The sequence below is a fragment of the Asterias rubens genome, chromosome 19, assembly GCF_902459465.1.
Source record: "Asterias rubens chromosome 19, eAstRub1.3, whole genome shotgun sequence".
NCBI lineage: Eukaryota > Metazoa > Echinodermata > Asteroidea > Forcipulatida > Asteriidae > Asterias > Asterias rubens.
In genome coordinates this window covers 1,949,636-1,970,450 of record NC_047080.1, presented here as the reverse complement: position 1 = coordinate 1,970,450, position 20,815 = coordinate 1,949,636, and the positions used below count along the sequence as shown (strand labels likewise).

The following is a 20,815-nucleotide window of genomic DNA, read 5'->3' as shown; positions in this document are numbered from 1 at the left end:
GGTGAAACCCACCCCTGCACCGTCATGTGTGCTCCAACATACATGTGTCATTCATTCCGTCACGGCGAAAGTGTGACATGTGTTTCTCAGGTTTTATTTCTCTAGGTGTCCCGTGCTTTTTGCAAATCAATCCGAGACATTCAGTCTCTCTCTCTCTCTCTTTTTCCTCGGTGAATAATTTGTTTTTTTGATGACCTATTTGGCCACCATCTGTTGTGTATTTCTATAACTGATGTTTTGCAAGCTGCTCCACATGGTCAAGGACCAGTTTTATGGCGCTGCTTTTTGGAGATAAAGATACAGTATACAAATACATAAAATGGTTTGTCGTTATTAGCTCCCTGAGGTATTGGAAGTTCACTGGGCGAAGCCGAGGGAACTAGTTTTAGCCTGATACTTCACGGAGGCAATGAAGGCGATTGCCTCTGTACCCTCTGGTCATTGCCTTGGTGCCCTTGAAATGCTCCAGTAGAGTTTTATAATTTCTTCATAGGGTGCCCTTTACCAAGGGAAAATGCGTTGGTGCCCTTTTAAAAACAAAGCATACAGGCCTGCTATTTTGTTTATTATTCCAATACCAAGAAGAGCTTATATTGACTGTCCACTCAACATAAATCATGTTGTGTTTCTTGTACTACGTCTCTATTTTGGCTCCATTGAGCTGGGGAAAACAATACATGTAGCACCCCCTCAAGAGTCCTCTTTCCCATTCTGAAAAGTGTTTGGCCGTGTGATCTTTATTTTTTGTTTTAAAACTTTTTTTTCTGTAGCCATTTAGCTTGGGCAATTCATGTTTACGCATTTATGCAGGTGCAATATACTTCTCTCATGCCACAGTTCCTTGGGGAGGGACATTTTGAAGTAATAGAAGTTTTCTTTAATCCCACTTTAGTAAATTTGTCTTTGTTCGACCCAAAATCATTTTACAACTTACCTAGTAGACAGTTTCCCTTTTGGTTACTATTTTTGTAATTTACTCTATAACTTTAATCTTAACTTTTTATTGAATATTGATGTAGATGTTTTGGGGTTTGTTTTGTTGGGGGGGGGGGGTGGGGGGCTTTTAGTGACAGCACAGATAACACAATCAAAAGATAATTCTATTATTCGCCAATCATTGTACGATTGAATTCAACCAGAAAAAGAAAAAAACAGAAGGGGAAATATCTGTCGAAACCAGCAGGCTTTTGATGAGTCCAAGGAAGGGCAAACTAAGGGGGCTTCGTACGTGCAGAACTGCCCGGAAAACCACTAACCTGAAACAATCTCGTAACAGTGCCTCCTCCAACATAAATTGATCTTTCTGTAAGTGTAAGGGTACCTAGGATTAAATGATCCTCATACCCGGCTTCATGTGCACCGGGATAGATTACTAACAAGGCCAGGAAAGATAACGTTTTTAGTCTACGTCAAACGCTGACTCATCAGAAGCTGTTCCATCCAAGGCAAATAGTGTCTCCAGTTGTGTGACGTAAAGCTTGGCTGGGTGCTAACTATTTGGTTAATGTAATTCTCTTTGATCTACTTCTCTAGTGCTGCTGATGTTGTGCCCAAAGATTCCTTAACATTATCGGTAAAATTATCAAGAACCAGGCCTTGGCGGCGGGTTTAAACCACTAGTTTAAAACCTTTTCACCACACATTGATTCCCTTATTGATGCTACATTTTAATGTTTAAGTGTGAAATCAATTTTTATATTAAACTTCCCAAGTAACAATTTGGCAGACACTTTTTTTTCTTTCTGCCTTAAAGCTAAACTTGGACCTAAATGAATGACTTAAAAATACAAGTCCATGGCAAGCTTACTTTTCTTGTTAACCTATGAAATACAATACAATTTTTTCTTTTATATAGTAAGCACAATAGTTTGCATATGGAACTTTGCAAAGGGCACCACATCAAAAGCACAGGGCACCACAGCAATTGCTGTGGGGTACCATGAGTTATTTCGAGGCCTGCAACGGCTATGATAAAGGAGGAACATTAAAGACACTCTTTTCCGTTTCCGTGTTTAATAAAGTTTCATAAAGGTTGTTTGTTAGGTCATCCATCACAGTTAAAGAGGGCGGCCATCCCGGTCCATCCCACCGGGGCAACATCCACAGTCTAATTAAATACTATCTGGCGCAACTCAAGGCGGTGCCCCTTTCATGTCTCGTTAGCGTGTACAGGGTTGTCGTTATGCGTCTTAATTAACCTTCTATTTGGACAAGTTCGAAAGGTGTTACCTTTATGGAGGTAACGGTATCCATCTTTGTTTATCTTTGAACACCTGCAAGTAGGAGGGGCCTTTGGTGTTGTCATAGCTTTTTATAAACAGGGAACAAAATATAAACCTTTTATAGCATTTGTGATTTTGTACTCCAGTGAAAAGGAAAGCAAAACCAAACTGCTTTGATATTACTGGTGGTTGTTGAGTCACGTACACTAGGGCATGCGCTTTGAAGTTAAAGTGCGAAAGACTCTAGTCATGTCATATCAATGCGACCGGCTACTTACATACTTTTCTGATAACTGGTCATCTCTGCACTGTGCAATGAAAACGGCTATTGATAACTAGCGATGCGACCATGCCCAGTAGGTTGGTTCCAAATAATTGACCAGCGTAGTCCATCTATCGTTGAGTAGCCAAAGTTTTGGCTAACTTATTCAAACTATGGTCGATAATATTTCTTGCAAAAACTCGACCAAGCCAAAATGATCAAGGGTATGAAGTCAATCAACTCCATGAAATATAAGCTCCCGTCTCTTTGACCCTTTAAGCTTAATGCTTGACTATTAAAATGGAAGAAGTTAATTTGACCAAAGAGTAAACAGAAAGTGAGTCAAGCCACTCGTCCTCCAGTGGTCATGGTCATGTTATACCTTGGGGGTTGAAAAGTTAAGTCAGGGAATCTATCTGCTTTCAATCAAGCATTTAATTAAGTTGATTTATAGCAAACATTTGTTTTGTCCTGTCGGATTGGATTAGAATCTAGTGTAGATTTTATCTGACAGAAATCACCCATAGAGACTTATCAGGGCTTTGTTTTCTAAAGCTGATGAAATTTGATGGCGGGTTCGACACCAACTTTGTACACCCGGACCCACCCCCTTCCGAACTTGTCTTCAAGTTTGAGATGCTTCTGGCTGTGTGTGTGTGTTGCGCTTTAAAGCCTGTAAAATCCTACTTTGCAAACCCCTTTGCACACTCCCGTGTTATTAGCGAACTGTGTAAAAAGTCTTCTACACAGATTAAAACTGACCAAGAGATTCCTTTTACACTTCAATATCCAACCAAGAGAAGATTTAACCCAGTTCTATGCTAACATAGATATTAGTTGGTTAACCTTAGTCTTGGGTAGGGTTAAATTTTACCCAGATTAAGCCAGTCTTGAGTTTGCTAACTCAAGAGCGTTGCGTGTGGATGGAAATTTGTTGACCCTTCTAAACGATACATAGTGAAAATTGCCTCTACTCTGAAAGAACAGAGGGCGCACTAATGCTAAACTTTCAGATTGAAGCAGAAATACAAATTAAACTTGTGCTCGTTCATTGAACCAACAACTCATTGAGTTGTCTTTCAAATACTTCCAACTTGCTCATCCCAACCATACAAACAATCAAGAAGCAGTTTACAGTCAATGGAAATGAAGAATACACCAATGGCTTGTTTGTGATTATTCATAATTTACCGACATCAGACAATTTCACCCCAGGGACACACAAGGACAGGACAACTTGATTATAATTTCTCTGACTCACATTTAAAATACAAAATGAATTAGGTCGATATCCCAGCCCCGTCCTCATTCCATCCTCCTTCCCCCACCCCCCTTGTAGTGGACCACTTTAAAAAAGTCGCAGTCAATTTCTTCAAATTACGGCTGACTTTTCACAGTCCTTGCAAACCACAATAGACAAAATAACAAGTCGCAGTGATTTACCTTGAAGGCTGCCTCCACAAATGGAAACTATATTGCCCGTCAGAGTGAGCAGAAATTAATGTAAGTTGGTCTTCTTCGCTTAGTCACTGTGTTTGTCTAAAGGGTGTATAGAGGCCGAATCCTAACCATAACTTGTTATGGTGGTGTTTTGGGAGGAAAACGTTTTAAAGGAACTTGACAGCAGTGTTGGTGTGCCATTTCCTCAAATAAAACTTGGGAAAAGATCAATCAAATATGAAAAGTATTGTAATAAATATTCTTGTTCATTTGAATTGCTGGATAATGATCTCGGTAAAGATTAATTGTGCCCCTCACATTTTCCTCACTCCTAACGGCAATGTTTCAGTTTTGTTTTAGCCATGTTGTTGATACAGGCATGTGATTTCTCAGAAATTGTCCTTACTTCAGGATTTGCTCAAAACGTCTTGGGCTTTCAAATTTTCTTAAAATAGGTAAAGAGCTGGTGGCTGAAAAGTCAATATTTCCTTCTTAAGATGATCAGAGCATAGGCCTAAAGACCGTATTGAATAACCCCTTTTTGCTATAAAAATTCGCCATCTTGTAGGGCAAACCGTATGCGCGTCCAAACGCGTACATCATCGAAGCAGGCAGCACGCAACATTCCCGGATTGATTTTTACGGCACATGCACGCCCGCACCTGCACATACGCCATCTTGTAGGTCAGATATTTGAGCCGCGTGACGTCATATTCAATACGGTCTATTGATCAAAACGTTGAGTTTTCAATCCCCCGTTCTTTTCAGAATAACCACTCCTTGAAAAGTGATTTACGAATGGTGCTACCGAAAAACCTCTCCTAATTTCTCCAAATGGCTAATTGATACACCACCTGCCCTTTAATCTCGGGGAAACATGGAACAGGAACTGGGTGAGACTCCCTGTCGGAACTCTTCCCGGTACATCATTAAGAGATAACTGATGGTTCTTCTTTTAACGCCCGATTATCCCTCGTTTCCCTCCTTATTGATAAATCACAACCAGAGGTTTTTCTTTTTAACGAGAGAGACTTAAAGTGTATCCCGGATGTTCCTTGTAGATGTTCGAATGAATCAGCTGTTTTAATTAAAGAGAAAACACAACATTTGTTCGCCTCCTAGAATCCCTCTGGCATGTCTGGGTTCCAAAAGGTTAGGGTTAAATTTAACTGCCTGCTTTTGAGCTAGTGGGTTCAGTTTAAAGACACTGGACACTATTGGTAATTGTCAAAGACTAGTCTTCACAGTTGGTGTGTCTCAACATATGCATAAAATAACAAACCTGTGAAAATTTGAGCTTAATTTGACCATGTTGTGGTTGGGAAATGTTCCGAGTCCCCCAAGTTTTGTTACTTTATTTTCTTTGCCATTTTGAAACATAATTTTTTTTTTTTTGTGTTGTGTCATGCGTTGTGCTAAAGGTTCTTGTTGGCCATGTGTCCACATTCCAAAACCAAGTTTTATTTGAGTTTTGTTTTACATGGACTGTAATGGACATTTTGTGTGTTTTTTTTTTTTTCACCTTAAAATGAGACATCTTCCTTTAAGACAGTGGACACTATTGGTAATTGTCAAAGACTAGTCTTCACAGTTGGTGTATCTCAACATATGCATAAAATAACTAACCTGTGAAAATTTGAGTTCAATCGGTCGTCGAATTTGCGAGATAATAATGAAAGAAAAAACACCCTTGTCACACGAAGTTGTGTGCTTTCTGATGCTTGATTCCGAGACCTCAAATTCTAAACTTGAGGTGTCGAAATCAAATTTGTGGAAAATTACTTCTTTCTCGAAGACTACGTCACTTCAGAGGGAGCCGTTTCTCACAATGTTATATACCATCCATCTCTCCCCATTACTTGTAATCAAGAAAGGTTTTATGATGATAAATATTTTGAGTAATTACCAATAGTGTCCACTGCCTTTAAGGCATAGTATTACAGATGGTTCTAAAAGAAGGAAGGATTAGGAACAAAGAGCAAATTCAAACTCAAAGCAGTAACCCACTGGCCTGGACTTTCATCTGGGAGAGGGCAAGGCCATTTTCATGTTGAAAAGAGCACTTGCATAATTTGAAAAGTCTATGGGAATCTTTTGAAGGGCACCAAGGCCAAAGAAAGCTGGGTTCTGGCAGTGTCTGTAGTGTCTGTAGTACTTTGCACAAATATTCTTGAAATGCTTTTGGAAGGCCAAAGAAAGCTGGGTTCGCTACCACGTTTCTGGCAGTGTCTGTAGTACCTTGTATACCCTGCACAAATATTCTTGAAATGCTTTTGGAAGGCGTGTTTTGCAAACCCCTACGAAGGCTATCTGTACTAACCTTTCCTGTAATCCCATGAAGCATACAGGGTTTTACAAAGAAATGTTTACCCCCCACCCTCACAAGGGGGGGGGGGAGGGGGCGTGACAATGATTTTAAACAAAATTGCAAATTTAATGAACTAAACTCTTTAAGCAAAAGTATAAAAAAAAATAGAAATGTTAACTTTTTTAAAATTTTTTATTATTTTATTACATTTTTGGCTCAAACAAGTTTGGCCCAAACAACGCTTAAAGCCACTCTTAGGTAAGGAGTTGCCACACACCTGTGTCTTTGCTTAAGAACACCATGTAAAAGGGGAACATGCAAATTTGCTCAGCGTGGTTTATTTTTCACCCGTAGAGAGTACTTTAATATGCCTCTGGCAATTGCAAAGTTCTTCTCTCCGCAGAGACACTCTCCACACGGGTTGTAAAAACACAATTTACGTTCCTTCCTTCTGGATCTCGCAGTGGGCTGTTTTTGTTCAATGTCTAGTTTCATTTCCACTGTGTAGAGTATGTGTGAAGTCAATGGAGAGCAAATATTTGGGGAAGGCACGATTCGGAAAAGGTTAGGGTAAGGGTGGGGGAGCAATCAAGGAGCTTAGAACAACAGGATTTTAGATGAAATGCCCGGGGACTGATTGGAAATCACCCCCCCCCCCCCCCCCCACAAAAAAAAAAAACATTCAACCAACCGAGGGCGTGCATTGTTAACATTCTCGTTTTCGTTCTCATTATCGAGGCCTGTGTGAACGGGCCTTGTATCATGGTTTGTGGTGCCTCTTGAAGTGTTTACGATCTACGATTTGTCAGAAGTTTTCAGGATTTGTCACTGATCGCCTTCATATTTTCTTGTTTGCTATCAGAAGGAAGAAAGACACAGCCCTTGTTGGGACCAAACGTCTGTTAAGGAAAAACATTTCTTGTCCCTTTCCCAAAAATCTTACAAGAAAATCTTGGGGAGTGACGCTAGAAACATTTTCTTGAACTATGATTTTGTTCATGTTGCAAGGACACAATTTTCAGCCTTGAAATTCGGCCATGGTCTCATGACCCCACTTCTAATTGCTGGTTACTTGTTTATTGCCTTCTAAATACACTCACTGGAAAGGGTGAGGGGGGGGGGCTCAAACAAATATTACTCAATGATAGATGTATTAGCTATTAACGTCATTAGCTTTCAGGAGATTTAATTTGTTGAATTCAACATCAGTAAAGAGCGATATGTATCAAGGTAAAAAAACAAAACCGAAGGACGCTCAAAATGAGGAAATGCAACGTCAAATTGCTTTTAATTGGTCATACCATGGGTTAGATTTGAGCAATAACGAATGACCTCAAACCTTCAACTTCTTCAGAACTCAAAATTTGTCAATTTCTCATAGACTGTGCAAGTCTCTTGCGTCTTCCAGATGGATTTAAAGTGCACCAATTTGTTTTCTTGACATTTTAAAGGATCAATGTGGCCGCAAAAGTGGTTCAAAAAAATGTGAGGTAAATCTATTGGCCTGTGTGTTGTGTAATGAACCAGCTTATCGTGATTTGATTGGCAGAAAATTGTACCACAGCACCTTCCTTATCAACCATTTCTGGTACTGGAACTTGTCTCATTCTTTAAAAAAAGTAGATCCACATTCCATGCAGGAAAATACGGAATGTTGACGCGCCATGAGCGCCACTGAGAGACAGATATGACCATTATATAAAAAGCTACTATTATTCATGTTTTTCTTATGATACTTTTGTTTCTGTATGTGTTCCTTTATCCATTTGTCCCATTGCGATTTATCTTAATCTTGTCTGTCAACGGTTAAGTTTCAAAACCTACTCTTCGATCACCCAAACCTAAATGCTATCCCTCGATTTGACCATACCCTACAAAGCCAAGACACTTTGCTGGTCGTCGGGTCAAGCATAAACCGTTCCACTAGTCCCAAGTCAGGAGATTCAATTTACCTATATAATCCTATTGTAATTATTCTAGTTATGATTAATATCATTTGATCCCGACTGACCTCAATTCTTGTTACAGTCTGAACAACAACGATACCTTAAAGGGAAAGTGCATGATCAATTGCCTAATTTCAAAGTTATAAATACAACCACAGATAACTTTTACTGGTACGTTTATCTGGAGGTCGTAGGTTTAAGCCCTGCTCTTGTAAAAAAAAACTTGGTCAATCCAAAAAATTGTTTACAAATTTACTCAGTCAGTTTCCCTTGTGGTTTATTACTTGATGTATAAAGTTTCTACTAGTAACAACAAAAGTTCAAGATCAAATACACTAAAAAACACCAGTAAAATAGTTTGTGGCAGCCTCGCTAACATGAGCAGCTGCCTTATTGATACCTCTTATCATTTACACTAGTAGGAATGTACTGAAAAAGTCTGGGCCTTCAAACAACATCCTGGCAAGTGTGGCCCACGTTATAGAATAGCCCCTTTACATTGATGTCACAAGCTTAAACATCGCCCTCACTGAGGCCAAAGGGAGACCTATCATTGGCTGGGAATTGTGCACGGAGGTTCAGCGATGCAAAGGTTCTTATACAAAACTAATATGAAGAATGCGGTTTCATAGTCTCCCGAAAAACCGAAGCTGTCAATCAAAAAGCAGTCTAGTTAACAGTGAGTGACGCATATGCTATGAGCAATCACTGCTTGAAAGCAGGGTTTTATTAGTGAAGAATTTTCTACACAAACTCCATAATGACCTTGCAATTGCCTCATAACAAAAGGCTTTATAGCTACATGTATAATCAGAATGCCTTATAATATCAGCTATGTCGGTTGCGTGACATTTACATGACACTAAACTTGGCGGCATTCTAGCTCGGCTCGAACAAAGTAATCCCGACCACTTCCTCTGACATGATTAAGGTACCTCAAATTAGCACACAATAGAACTTACCTACAATCAATCTGTCATTAGTGGATTGTTGTTCATTGCCAAGTTGGGACAACACCCATGGCTTATTGGCTGGCTTTGTTTCAGCTTAGAGCACCAGACTTCCGGGTTTTGCAAATTGGGTTATTAGGTTAGAAGGTGTGAGGTGTACTAAGTCTATTTTGAGAGGGATTGTTATCATGTTGTAAACCAATTAAGTTAGTAGACTCTTTTGTTTTGGTCAATAAAACGGAAACGGAAATTTTACAAAAATGTATATTATAAATGGGAATCAAAACGCGTTGAATCAGTTTTAAACTAGTTGTTTGAACATGTTGAGGCCCGGTACTGACCATTTCACAGAGACTTTGATTCCTTTTTTGCCAACAGTTTTCCCGCCAAAATTGAAGAACTTGAGTTTTTTTTTCACAGAGCACAGGAAAGTGCTGAGTTTACAGTGCTATCACACATTGGTGTATATGGGTTAAAACCCCAATTAATATTCTTTAGCTCGATGCAAATTTCCATATTACTACAGTCTACTTTTGAGGAATTTTATAATGATAATTTTATTTATTTATTTCCCCCCCCCCCCCAGCTCCACCAGTCATCACCACTCCGCTCACCAACCAAACAGTCTACCAGGAAGCAGTCGTTGTCTTCGTATGCCAAGCGAGCGGGGAACCGAGACCAGACCTAGTGTGGTTTTTCAACGACGGGCCGGTTCCGAGCTGGGGTAGTATCTCCAACCAGGGGCAGATACTGACTGTAAGCTCGGCCAGTGATTTAACTATAGGGAAAGTCACATGCCGGGCGCAGAACAGGCAGGGTCAGGCTGAATCAGAGGCTAACCTGCAAGTCAGAGGTGAGAGTCTTCAAATCTTGGTCAAATTTCATGGCTCTGCTTACTGCCAAATTCTGCGCTTACGATCACGATTCCCCGCTTACGTGCAAGCGCCGAATTTCTGTGCTAGCCTTGCAAGCGTAGAATGCCTAGTAATGTGGAGTACGCATGCGCAGAAGCAAAAATTCCCCGATTACTCGTGAAATACGCTTGCAGTAAGCACAGAATTCTCTGCTTTCGTAAGCGCCGATTATTTGCTTACGGTAAGCAGAGCCATGAAATTGGGCCCAGAATGCGTAAACTTCAGGAATTATTTTTTTAAACAATACAGGAAGTACCTGTTCTGTTTGCAAACTGAAAACCACTCAACTTAAAACCCCTTTATCCCAGTTTCATTCTTTCACATCTCTTGGTGTTTCTACTTTCACATCTTTTGAACCAAAAGGGTTTCAACACACGGGTCTTAACAGCATTGAAGCGCAGATTATGCTCTTTTCAAATAAAAAATAAAAATATATATAAAAAATTACAAATCGCTCGACCGCATCACAAATGTTGCGTCTACCAAGCACAAAGCATGAGTTAGATCCCAACATGCAAGGTTCCAATCTATCGCAGTTCCTTACACAATTCCACTGAGTCATTGCAAAACTCCTAAAATACAATTTATTCTGTTTACCGCCTGAGCGCTGCTCTAGTTTTTCCCCCATCGTAACTATTTCTTCAGAGGTGAGGCGCCTCGCATTTCAAACCGTTGTACCCATGGGGTTTCCCCTCGCCAGGAAACTCTCAGGTTTCATCGATGAATGCTAGCACATGTGAACAAACCTGATGCGGACAGATAAACCAGACCCTCGATGATTTAATCGTCCTGTTGGTATTTAACACCTATTGGAGTTGTGTTTCTCTTATAAACACCTTTAAAGGGGTTTTTTAACACCTATTGGAGTTGTTTTTCTCTTATAAACACCTTAAAGGGAGTTTCAAACATATTTTTTTGTTTGTAAGGATACGGTTGTGAATTTGTGCATTGATTAATGTCTGGTTCAATACTTAAATTTTTAATTTTTTTTTTTTTTTTTTTTACCCATACACCGATGTGTGTTAGCACTGTATACTCAGTACTTTCCACGAGTCCTGGGAAAAAATATCACAGGCATACTTTGATTTTTCGTTCGGCACAACCACTTCAACCCCAAATCACTTGAAGTTTACCCTATCTGTTTCCCTTGTGGTTTACCACCATGACATTTTTTATTAGAATATTTGCTCTTGTTTAGAAAAGAAAAAGAAAACAAATGTTCTCACTCACTTTGTTCACAAGTTTATTCCAAATGTCTACAGCATTCTCAAGTTATGGAATTTATTCCATTGCTAAAATAAATAAAATTTTCAAGTATGTTTTCCATCTCCAAGGACATGACAAATAGCCTTTATCAAAACAAACTTAACTTGTAGAAAATTCCCTCTGAAATCATGCAAATAGTCACAAATGGAATTTCTTTTCTTTCGATCTCAGTTGCTCACGACATTTCCCTTATAAGCGACTAGACAGTCCACGCAGAAAATTCCCTCTGAAATCATGCAAATAGTCAAAAATGGAATCGCTAAATTATTTCTCTCTCGTTCAACCTCAGTTGCTCCAGACATTTTACCGATAAGCGACTCGACAGTCGACGCTGGGACGTCTTTCACCGTTCATTGTATTACTAGCGCATTTCCGGAGCCGACCATTACATGGCTGAAGGGGCAGGATGTGATCATTGCATCAGAAAGAATCATCTTCAGCTCGCCCGGTTCCCTGACCATTGCTTCGGTTACCAAGGAAGATCAAGGTATGACTATAGAGAGCTGTGTATTCCGTACCTAGACTTGTGGACAAGTCGTTAATGTCGTGTGAGCGTAATACACTCAGTAGCCACATGATGCTCTCTGAGATCGAAGTCTGCTCTTGCGAGATCACTTCTCGTGCAAGGCTGGCTCCCTGACTGCTCTCCATTAAATTAGAGCATGGTTGCGCTCTCGCAAGACCATCGCCAGTGTTGCAAGAATTGCAGAGAGAGTTGGAGCGCTATCATCTCGACAAACATTTAACGTCTTGTCCACAAGCCTACCCTTACCTAGCAGCCATCTTGATTGAGTCTATTCCCTATACACCATTAAGAATACAGCATTGATCTGCATTTTATGAGAGGGGCCAGTCTAATTTAGAGTTTGTTTGAAGAATAATTCGAGATGCTTGGACATGATCACATTGAGAATTAAAGACCAAGTGATGTACATCACAACTATTGAGGTTTCTTGAAAGCCAGTAATCCTGAACTCATCAAGCCAGTACGATCTTCCCTTGTCCGACCTCATTCGATAACCTAGTTTCCCCGGGAGCACCTCCCTCTTCCTTAAACAAAATCAGAATTAACCGCTTATAAAAAGAGACCTCCTTGCGAAGCCCTAAACCTTTTGATCCCGACCTCCACTATCCAACCCCCCTTTCATCAAGCGTTCACATGGTGAAACATGGGTTTCTAGTTTTGTTCAACCCCGCTCCCGGGGGACGGATGTAAGTGTAACATTTCCCCCCATAGGATAAGCTTCCCTCGTGCTTCTCTCTCGAAATGTTAAACATTTGTCATGAGCCGTTTAACATTTAGGGTAAAATTGTCGGTAGTTTTGTTGAGCGATTAGAGATGTCATGGGTTAACAGCTGATTTTGTTTAGTTTTTCAAGGCTCCACAGTAGACATGAACTTTAATGTTTTCTGCATTTATGTAGGCCCTTTGTTTTCATTTATGTTAAAGGTAGGGTCATATGACTGGTAAATACTCCAATTGATGACCATAAAAACTTACTATGTAAGAAGCACTGCACATGTTAACAGTATAAACTTTTTTATGGAAAGGATTCCCTTCAAAGTAGGGTAGTTTTGACAAAATTTTAGCTCAAAACATTGAAATCTTAAAAACATTACTTGTTTCTTAAATTTCCCACCCAATCTACAAATGTGAGACTCATCTGAACTCATATATTTCTGCTTGGTAAAAAAAAAAAGATTTAAAATTCTTCACATACAATGTATGATATACCAATATACCAATTTTTGTCGGATTTTTTTTGTAGGTGACTACAGCTGTGTAGCTTCTAATGGCGTCGGAAACACTAGGGAAAACTTCCGCATCTCCGTACTTGGTAAGTCAACAAGGTCTAGATCATTAAGACAGTTTTGCCCATCATCAGGGAAGGTAAGTTAAGATCCCAACTAAGGTGGCTGGGAGAAAACTTGGATGTTTCCTCCACTAACTGAGGTATGGTGCATTACAACCAAAACTCAAAACTGCAGGAACAAAAAACCTACAGGGGTGTCGCTGGGGTTGGTTTCGAACCCACGACCTCAGCCATTCTCAAGCAGTTTCCTAGACTACTAGGCCACTGAGCGTATCAAAAGGCTACTTCAAACTCTGTAGCTGTTAGTGCTTTCTGCCACATTTTATTGATTTATTTTCTGGACAACGACAAAATGGGGTGACTACCAACATTAGGGCATGTTAATTTTGTAGTTGCCGGTTCAAGTCCCACTCGAGTAAAATTTTTCCTCAGTCGACCCCTAACTATTTTTTTTCCTCAAAAAGTTAGTTTGACTTTCTTGACACAATTATTTGCTTGGCAGGATTTCCTGTCAAGGAACTCTCTGAACTTCTTAATTCTTGTGGTTTCTTGTCCGACCGGTAAACCCACTGCAGGAAGAAAGAGGTCAGTAAGGTTGAACTTTTGTAACTTTGCGGTGGGAGAGGAAATTCTTCAAGATGGTCCGAGAGTTGCAGTCTCAGGTGACAAGGTCTAGCCCCTGGGATCTAGGAGGGGGGGGGGGTTGCTTGGTGGCATGGATACAACTGGGTTTCTTTATGGATTGTTTCACTTTGTGTGTTAGTTTATCAGAGATAAACAGAGTTGGTGGCATAAATCCCTATGGAAACGTCTGGGGATGATATTTCAGATATGTAAACATCTTTTAAGGATGACTCCCTCAAGTTTAGTACTTTACCCATTATCATTGTTGTCCTCATACCTCAAAGAAGAAACTCTTGCCCTCAATATCCTGGGGGGGGGGGTTTCAAGGAAAAAGTATACCTTTGGTTTTTGGAACCGCTCCATTGTTTTAATTCTCCATCAATTAAGTTTATACAATCAAACTAACCTAAGAAAATTTCGTTTCAAAAGGTGTTTGCGTTTTTTAGATATCGCCAAAAATCCAGAGCGATTATCCACGCATGAAGAATAATCAGTAGCGCATCTCAGATTCAAATTTTGGAGAATAAAAGCTGGTATCTTTTTTTCCACAACCATGACACTTAAAAGAGAAATGATTCTCAAAATGCTTTATACTGTCCAAAGTTGCTGCACTTTTAACCAAGTAAGTTTTTATCGCCAGTCATTTTAAGGGTGATTACGGAACATATACCTTCCCTTTAAATGCTTGACTTTGCATCTGGTGGTTGTAGACGCTACATTCACATATACCTGTGAACAAAATGTGTGTGTTGGCGCATCAGCAGTGACATGCCAGTTTTGAAACGCGGTAGAATCTTTAACTGAAACGGTCTGATGCACTTTGTAAGAATGGTTTTTATTACCATTATAAGCTCACCCCTTTCGGGGGTGAGAACTCAAACAAACGTCCGTTGTACTTCCAGAAGAATGTTACACATTGACAAAAGCCCCCTGCTAATTGATGATGGAGCGCTAGGACTTGGTTCCCCACAGGGTTCAAACAGAAACCTGTCATCTGCGAGTGGTTAGGAAAATTGATGGCTGCCATCTGCTCAGCAGGAAACTTCTCGATGTCCGTTGAAACCCTTGAGTTGTCTGCCCCGTTTGTTAAAACCTCACCGGATCGTAATTAAATCTCTTCTGTGGTCGGCGGTGTACGTCACAACGCCCCTGCATTGTCGTAAGCGAACATTTGGAAGTGTTTGTGGGGACCGGGGACGCTTGTCATAATAATCTGTCTTTTGAACCCGGGTGTCTGTGTTGTGGTCAAATGAGAATGACCAGGTTGTAACAAAACCTTGAATTCTGTGCCGGAGAAAAGGAGCTAAAGTGACGAAGAGCACATTCTGTGGCCTGGGCCCAATTTCATAGAGTTGCCTTAAAGGCACTGTACACCTTTGGTAATTGTCAGACTTGTATTTTCACTCGGTGTATTAAAACATAGATACATTGTATATATAAATTTTGTATTATCCGTTTCTTGTTCAGTTATTATGCTAACAACTATTTTGAGTAGTTTCTCAGTGTCCAGCCGTCGATTTCACCGAACTCTTCCTAACTTAGGATTAATCTTAGGACTTAAGACTGGGTCAGTTCCATATCCAAATACATAGGACGCATTGAACCCATTCTAACTTGAGTTAGGATTAATCCTAGCGTTTCGTGAAATCGGCTGCAGTGCCTTTAAGCAGAAAATAATTGCTTAACAATTTTCTTCTTAACAGGAATGAAAAGGATACCAAACTAAGGAAATTTTAAGTTTATTTTGGGATGAAACACTGAACGTATTGTGTGCTCCTTTGTTTTCTTGCAGGTTTACCAGGGGCACCAACGATACTAAATGCTGCACCAGTGACAGGGGACTCCATTACTGTGTATTGGTCAGTGGGAGGGGATGTAATGGATACAACACACTATCAACTGCAGTACAAGCTAAGGTAACATGGCGTTAACGCAATAAACATGATAAATAGTCTTGGGTTGAAAAGTTGGTTCAACCTGAAATTATTTTAAAAATTGACCTGCTCAGTTGCCCTTGTGGTTTAAAACTTTATATTGAAATGAAAATTGCATCCCTCTGAGCTGCCACTTTCCAGCCGTCGATTTCACCAAACTCATCCTAACTTAGGATTAATCTTAGGACTTAGGACGAGTTAAGTTCCCTGTCTGAAGACGTAGGACGCATTGAACCTATCCTAAGTTAGGACGGGGTTACTCGTCCTAACTCGAGATAGGATTAATCCTAGCGTTTTGTGAAATCGGCCGCTGGTTGTATTGTAAACTTGGGTGTGACCTGGGTGTGTTATCTGGCTCTGGAACAGTTACAGGCTGAATTGCCTCTGACTGGCACCTCAAATAAAGATGTTGACAAAACAGCATCTTCGCTCCCATGAGTTACCAAGGCCCTTTTGAATGTTCTTGGATTCATTACTATAAAGATATGATAATAATACAATAACAAAAATACTAAAAATGTTTTATTCCCACCACTTTCTATCTTCGCCTTCAGTCTTATGACATCATGGACAACTTTCTTGGACAGTATCGAGGCGACCATCAGCCCTCAGTCAAGCACAGTCTACGGGCTGGACGAGAGTAGATCTTATCAGTTCAGAATCTACGCCAAGAATTCTCTGGGTATCTCGTCCCCGAGTAACATTGTGGTTGCCTCCACGCCGTCTGTCACAGGTAGGGTCACACTTCTGTAACATGAGTCACTCTCCGATGGAAGTGGGTCCAAGGAGAGTGATCGATCCATGTGGTCAAGTCAAGTTTTGATCAGGGCTCTATTTCAACTTTCAAAGAGTTGCTTAAGCACAACAAGTAGCTAACCATAGCAAAAGTATGCTCACCAGACCACAAAATACCATATGGCCCAAGTGCATTAAGGTTGTTAAACAGAAAACTACTGCTTAGCAAATTGTGTTGCTATTAAGCACAACATGAGTGGAGCACCAGTTGTAACAATGTAAACTTTATGGACTTTCGGCTGGTAAACAGTTCTAAAGAGCAAGAATTTTCTGTGCTTAACAAGTTTTTGTGCTTTATGAAATTGGGCCATGGTCAAGTCAAATTTGATCAGGTAGAGGATCAGGGCCCAATTTCATAAAGCTGTTGAGCAGAACATTCTGCTTAGCATATTTATCTTGGTTATACAAGAAATGACCAGGCTACTCTGGTATTTTTTGAAGAGTACAGTAATGTTCACTTTATCGTCTCGTTTTCCTTCAGGGCCGTCTGCTCCACGAAACTTCAAGATCTTATCATTCAATGCGACTGCCGTCACACTGCAGTGGGAAATCCCTGTAACGAAGAATGGCCCTATAGAAGTCTACACAGTAGAGTACAGGAAGACTGGAACCAATGGTAGGTTAAAGTGTCTAAGTACTTTTTGTTGGACAAAAAACACAATGTCCACAGATTTACACTTACACAGTTTGATAGTAGAAAGCTTCCTTGAAAACATTACTTGCTGAGGTGCTGTAGTTTTTGAGAAATGAGTAAACAATATCATGAAAATAATCTCAAAAGCTACAGCACCTCAGCATCTAATATTTTAAGGTAAGCTTTCTATTATCATTATCTTCAAACGGTGTAGGTTTAATGTAAATCTGTGGACATTGTGGTTTGTGTTACAAAAAGTACCCAAATCCTTTAAATGGAGGAAAAACTTCTATGCCGCCCCTCTTCCAATTCAGAATAAGTTGGAAGCTCTTTGAATTTTGGACCACTTCATCTTTGAATGTACATTTATTTCTGGGACCAATTTCATGGCTCTGCTTACCGCCGAATTCTGCACGATTCCCCGCTTACGCGAATTTCTGCGCTAGCCTTGTTAGCGTAGAATGCCTAGTAACGTGAAGTACGCATGCGCAGAAGCCCAAATTCGCCGCTAACCTGTGAAATACGCTTGCCGTAAGCACAGAACTCCCTGCTTCCGTAAGCGCCGATTCTGTGCTTGTGGTAAGCAGAGCCATGAAATTGGTCCCAGGTGTTGTCAGAGTGTGTGTTCCGGGTCCCACAGAGGTAATAATAATAATGAAGTCTTATAAAGTGCTCTGTACGGATGAGACATGGACATTATAGCAGGATGAGAAACAGAATAAGTTTTGAGTTTTGGTGCTGGAAGTGAGTGCTAAATATCCAATGGCAAGACCAGACTAACGCCAGTGTGTTTGAGAAAGTCCAGAACCCGAAATGCTTAGTTGACATCATACAAAAGAAGAAGCTGAAGCATATTACAAGGAGAGAGGGGGGAAATCTTGATAAACAGTGCATGGAAGGACGTTTTGCTGGTCGTGCTGGCAGAGGAAGAATCGATAGCTAGTTCTAGTTGTAGTTGGACTGACAACACTTGCACACTCAAAATTGAAATAAAAATATTGAATCAAAACAAAATCATCTTGTTTCTTTTCAGACTATTCCAGCGTTCAGGTGTTGGGAAATGACCAGTACACCATTGAGGCCATTGTAGTTGGTTTGAGTCCCATCTCGTCGTACCAGTTCCGTGTGACTGCTGCCACGTTACACAATGGACAGCACCAGTTTGGGGATTTTACAGACTATATTGAGCAGATGACATCACCGAGTGGTAAGAACTCATCAGAGGATTTTGTTGGAAAATATCCAGCCATCGATTTCACAAAACTCTTCCTAAGTTAAGACTAATCTTAGGACTTAAGACGACTCCCAAACCCTGCACTGTAGCATGCAGACCTTAAGATTAATCCTAAGTTAGGACGAGTTACTCGTCCTAACTCGAGATAAGACGAGTCCTAACTCTTTGTGAAATCGACGGCTGGAACTTTATAGGAAATGTTGGTTCTATTTGTGGCTTAATTTCTAGAAACATGATCGAGGAAAGAAAAAGAAATAAAAATCAAAATTTTTTGTTGAAAAGTCTTCTTGGTCTGAACTGTGATATTTGACCTTCTGTCACAAAATGAGAGCTCAGGTACATGTAGCAATAATAGCCAGGTCCTGCAAGTTCCACCCACCACATTCCCTGGCAAAATGGCACACCTTGACTTTTGGGTTGAACAAAGACAAACTAACTAGAACATGACTTGAAAGTACGACCTCCAGATTTATGTGCTGGCACTGTCAGTTAAACCTGGAGGTTAAAGTCCCGCTCTAGTCAATTTGTTCTTTGTTCAACCCCAAATGTTACCCAGTCAGTTTCCCTGGTGGTTTAATACTTGCTATTATTTTGGGGGGTTATTACTGTTCTTTCCGAGTAACATAGAGTTTTCTTTTCTGTTTAGCACAAACATGGTCAGCACGCATACAAATTAAATGAAATGCGTAGACATTGTTTCATAACACAAGGAAATAACATTTTATATTTGACCATCTTTGTTTATTTACTTTCATAAAGTCGTGTGTGTTGATTTTCCTGTGAGGATTTCCTCATTTAAGGATGTGACAAATCTGGCACTTGCAAAACAAAATTTTTTTTGCCAAAGCCCTCCGTTCCGCACAGACACATTGATTGTTTTCTTAACCAACAAGGAAGTTAAACTTTACTTTGTAATAAATTCATATCAAATTTCCGATTGACAATTTTGGCTCAGTTTGCAAAAGCGGAATCGCCAGACATCAAAACTAAATCATGGTGTTAAGGGGGTCTTTTGGTGAGTTCTTAGTTATTTTAAAAGTCTTGATATCGATTGGTTTTGTTTTTGCAGCACCCACAGCCTCTCCCAGCAATGTCGTTATCACAGCGTCATCCTCTACAACAATTCTGGTGTCTTGGTCGGTGAGTAAAACAAAACCCAATCTTATGAATATGTTTATATAGCTTACGAATATGTTTATATAGCTTATGAATATGTATATATAGCTTATGAATATGTTTATATAGCTTATGAATATGTATATATAGCTTATGAATATGTTTATATAGCTTATGAATATGTTTATATAGCTTATGAATATGTATGTTTTATCTGATGGATGAGTGACTGTAAGCTGCCACCTCTCCCAGATCCTGCAGAAAGTTTCCCATAAACAAATGCTATGAAATGGAAACTTGCGCGGTAAGCACAAAATTGGCGTAATTTTAATTTGCATATCTCATTGGAAAGGCTATAGACGATGTGACCTGTGACATCACATGTTTACAGTAGAGCCACCAAGCCTGGACTTCCTGCAGGCACGATTTGTACACAGCTCAATGGAAGAAAACATCGAATCTTATATTTTATGGAACTTGCACTGTCCAATTCTTTTCAATTTTTGATATGATGAAAGGGGGCACATCCCAAAACTTGTCCAGCTTTTACTTTCATAACTCTTGGATTTATGTGGAAATTATGGCACAAAATGTCAATTTTGCCCATAGGACCAGTGCAGTATCTTGCCTGCCAGACTAGCCAAGAAATGTACATGGTCTATTGGTGCCCTTGGACCTTTCACCTCTAGGCTAGATTAAAAAATACCCCCAAAAATCCATGGGTTTGGAATTATTTTTGATATCCACAAACATTGATCCTCAAATCCCTTTCAAAACAAATGAGACAACGGAAAATTGTCAAAACAAACACAGTTGACGCTTGTGTACGAAGATACAAGATCAAGCTCTTTATCGGGTATCAGAATCAGAGTTCGACTAATACATCAAAATGACAACTCTAACACCAACTCTGTCAGTTCCATTTTGCATTCCATTAATTCCTTACTCAAGTCTAGTCCATCAGCTGACTTTGTTTTGGTGAGGTGTAAATTGAATCAAAGCTTTGTACATGTAAGAGCTTAGCGTGTCGTAGATCGTTATAGCCATCATTTATTATAACATCGCTGGAGTTTTTGTTTTTTAAATAAAAACAATGATACAACGGTTATTTGTGCACTTGCTCTTTTTTGAGAGTGGGTGGGGGGGGGGAGGGAAGCTAGTACATTAAAATTTTTCACGCACTTCCCAAAAACATATCATTAAAGTTTGCTATTGTTTATGACCTATCATTCGTCATGTTTTCAAACACACTAAAAAGCGCCCTTATTCAGGCTAAAAAGCGCCCTCACTCAGGCTAAAAAGCACCCTCCACTCAGGCTAAAAAGCGTCCTCACTCAGGCTAAAAAGCGCCCTCCA

The 20,815-nt window shown here is 40.0% G+C and overlaps 1 protein-coding gene across 1 annotated transcript in view; it reads left to right on the top strand.

Moving 5' to 3' along the window:
• Window positions 1-20,815, top strand: part of LOC117303302 (Down syndrome cell adhesion molecule-like protein 1 homolog) — a 109,960-nt gene that overhangs the window by 48,316 nt on the left and 40,829 nt on the right. Inside the window, exons 13-20 of the mRNA XM_033787469.1 lie at window positions 9,715-9,981; window positions 11,598-11,795; window positions 13,078-13,146; window positions 15,539-15,662; window positions 16,235-16,413; window positions 16,957-17,091; window positions 18,143-18,316; window positions 19,413-19,483. Of these exons, the coding sequence (XP_033643360.1) occupies window positions 9,715-9,981; window positions 11,598-11,795; window positions 13,078-13,146; window positions 15,539-15,662; window positions 16,235-16,413; window positions 16,957-17,091; window positions 18,143-18,316; window positions 19,413-19,483 (1,217 nt within the window). The remainder of the gene's footprint in view (window positions 1-9,714; window positions 9,982-11,597; window positions 11,796-13,077; window positions 13,147-15,538; window positions 15,663-16,234; window positions 16,414-16,956; window positions 17,092-18,142; window positions 18,317-19,412; window positions 19,484-20,815) is intronic.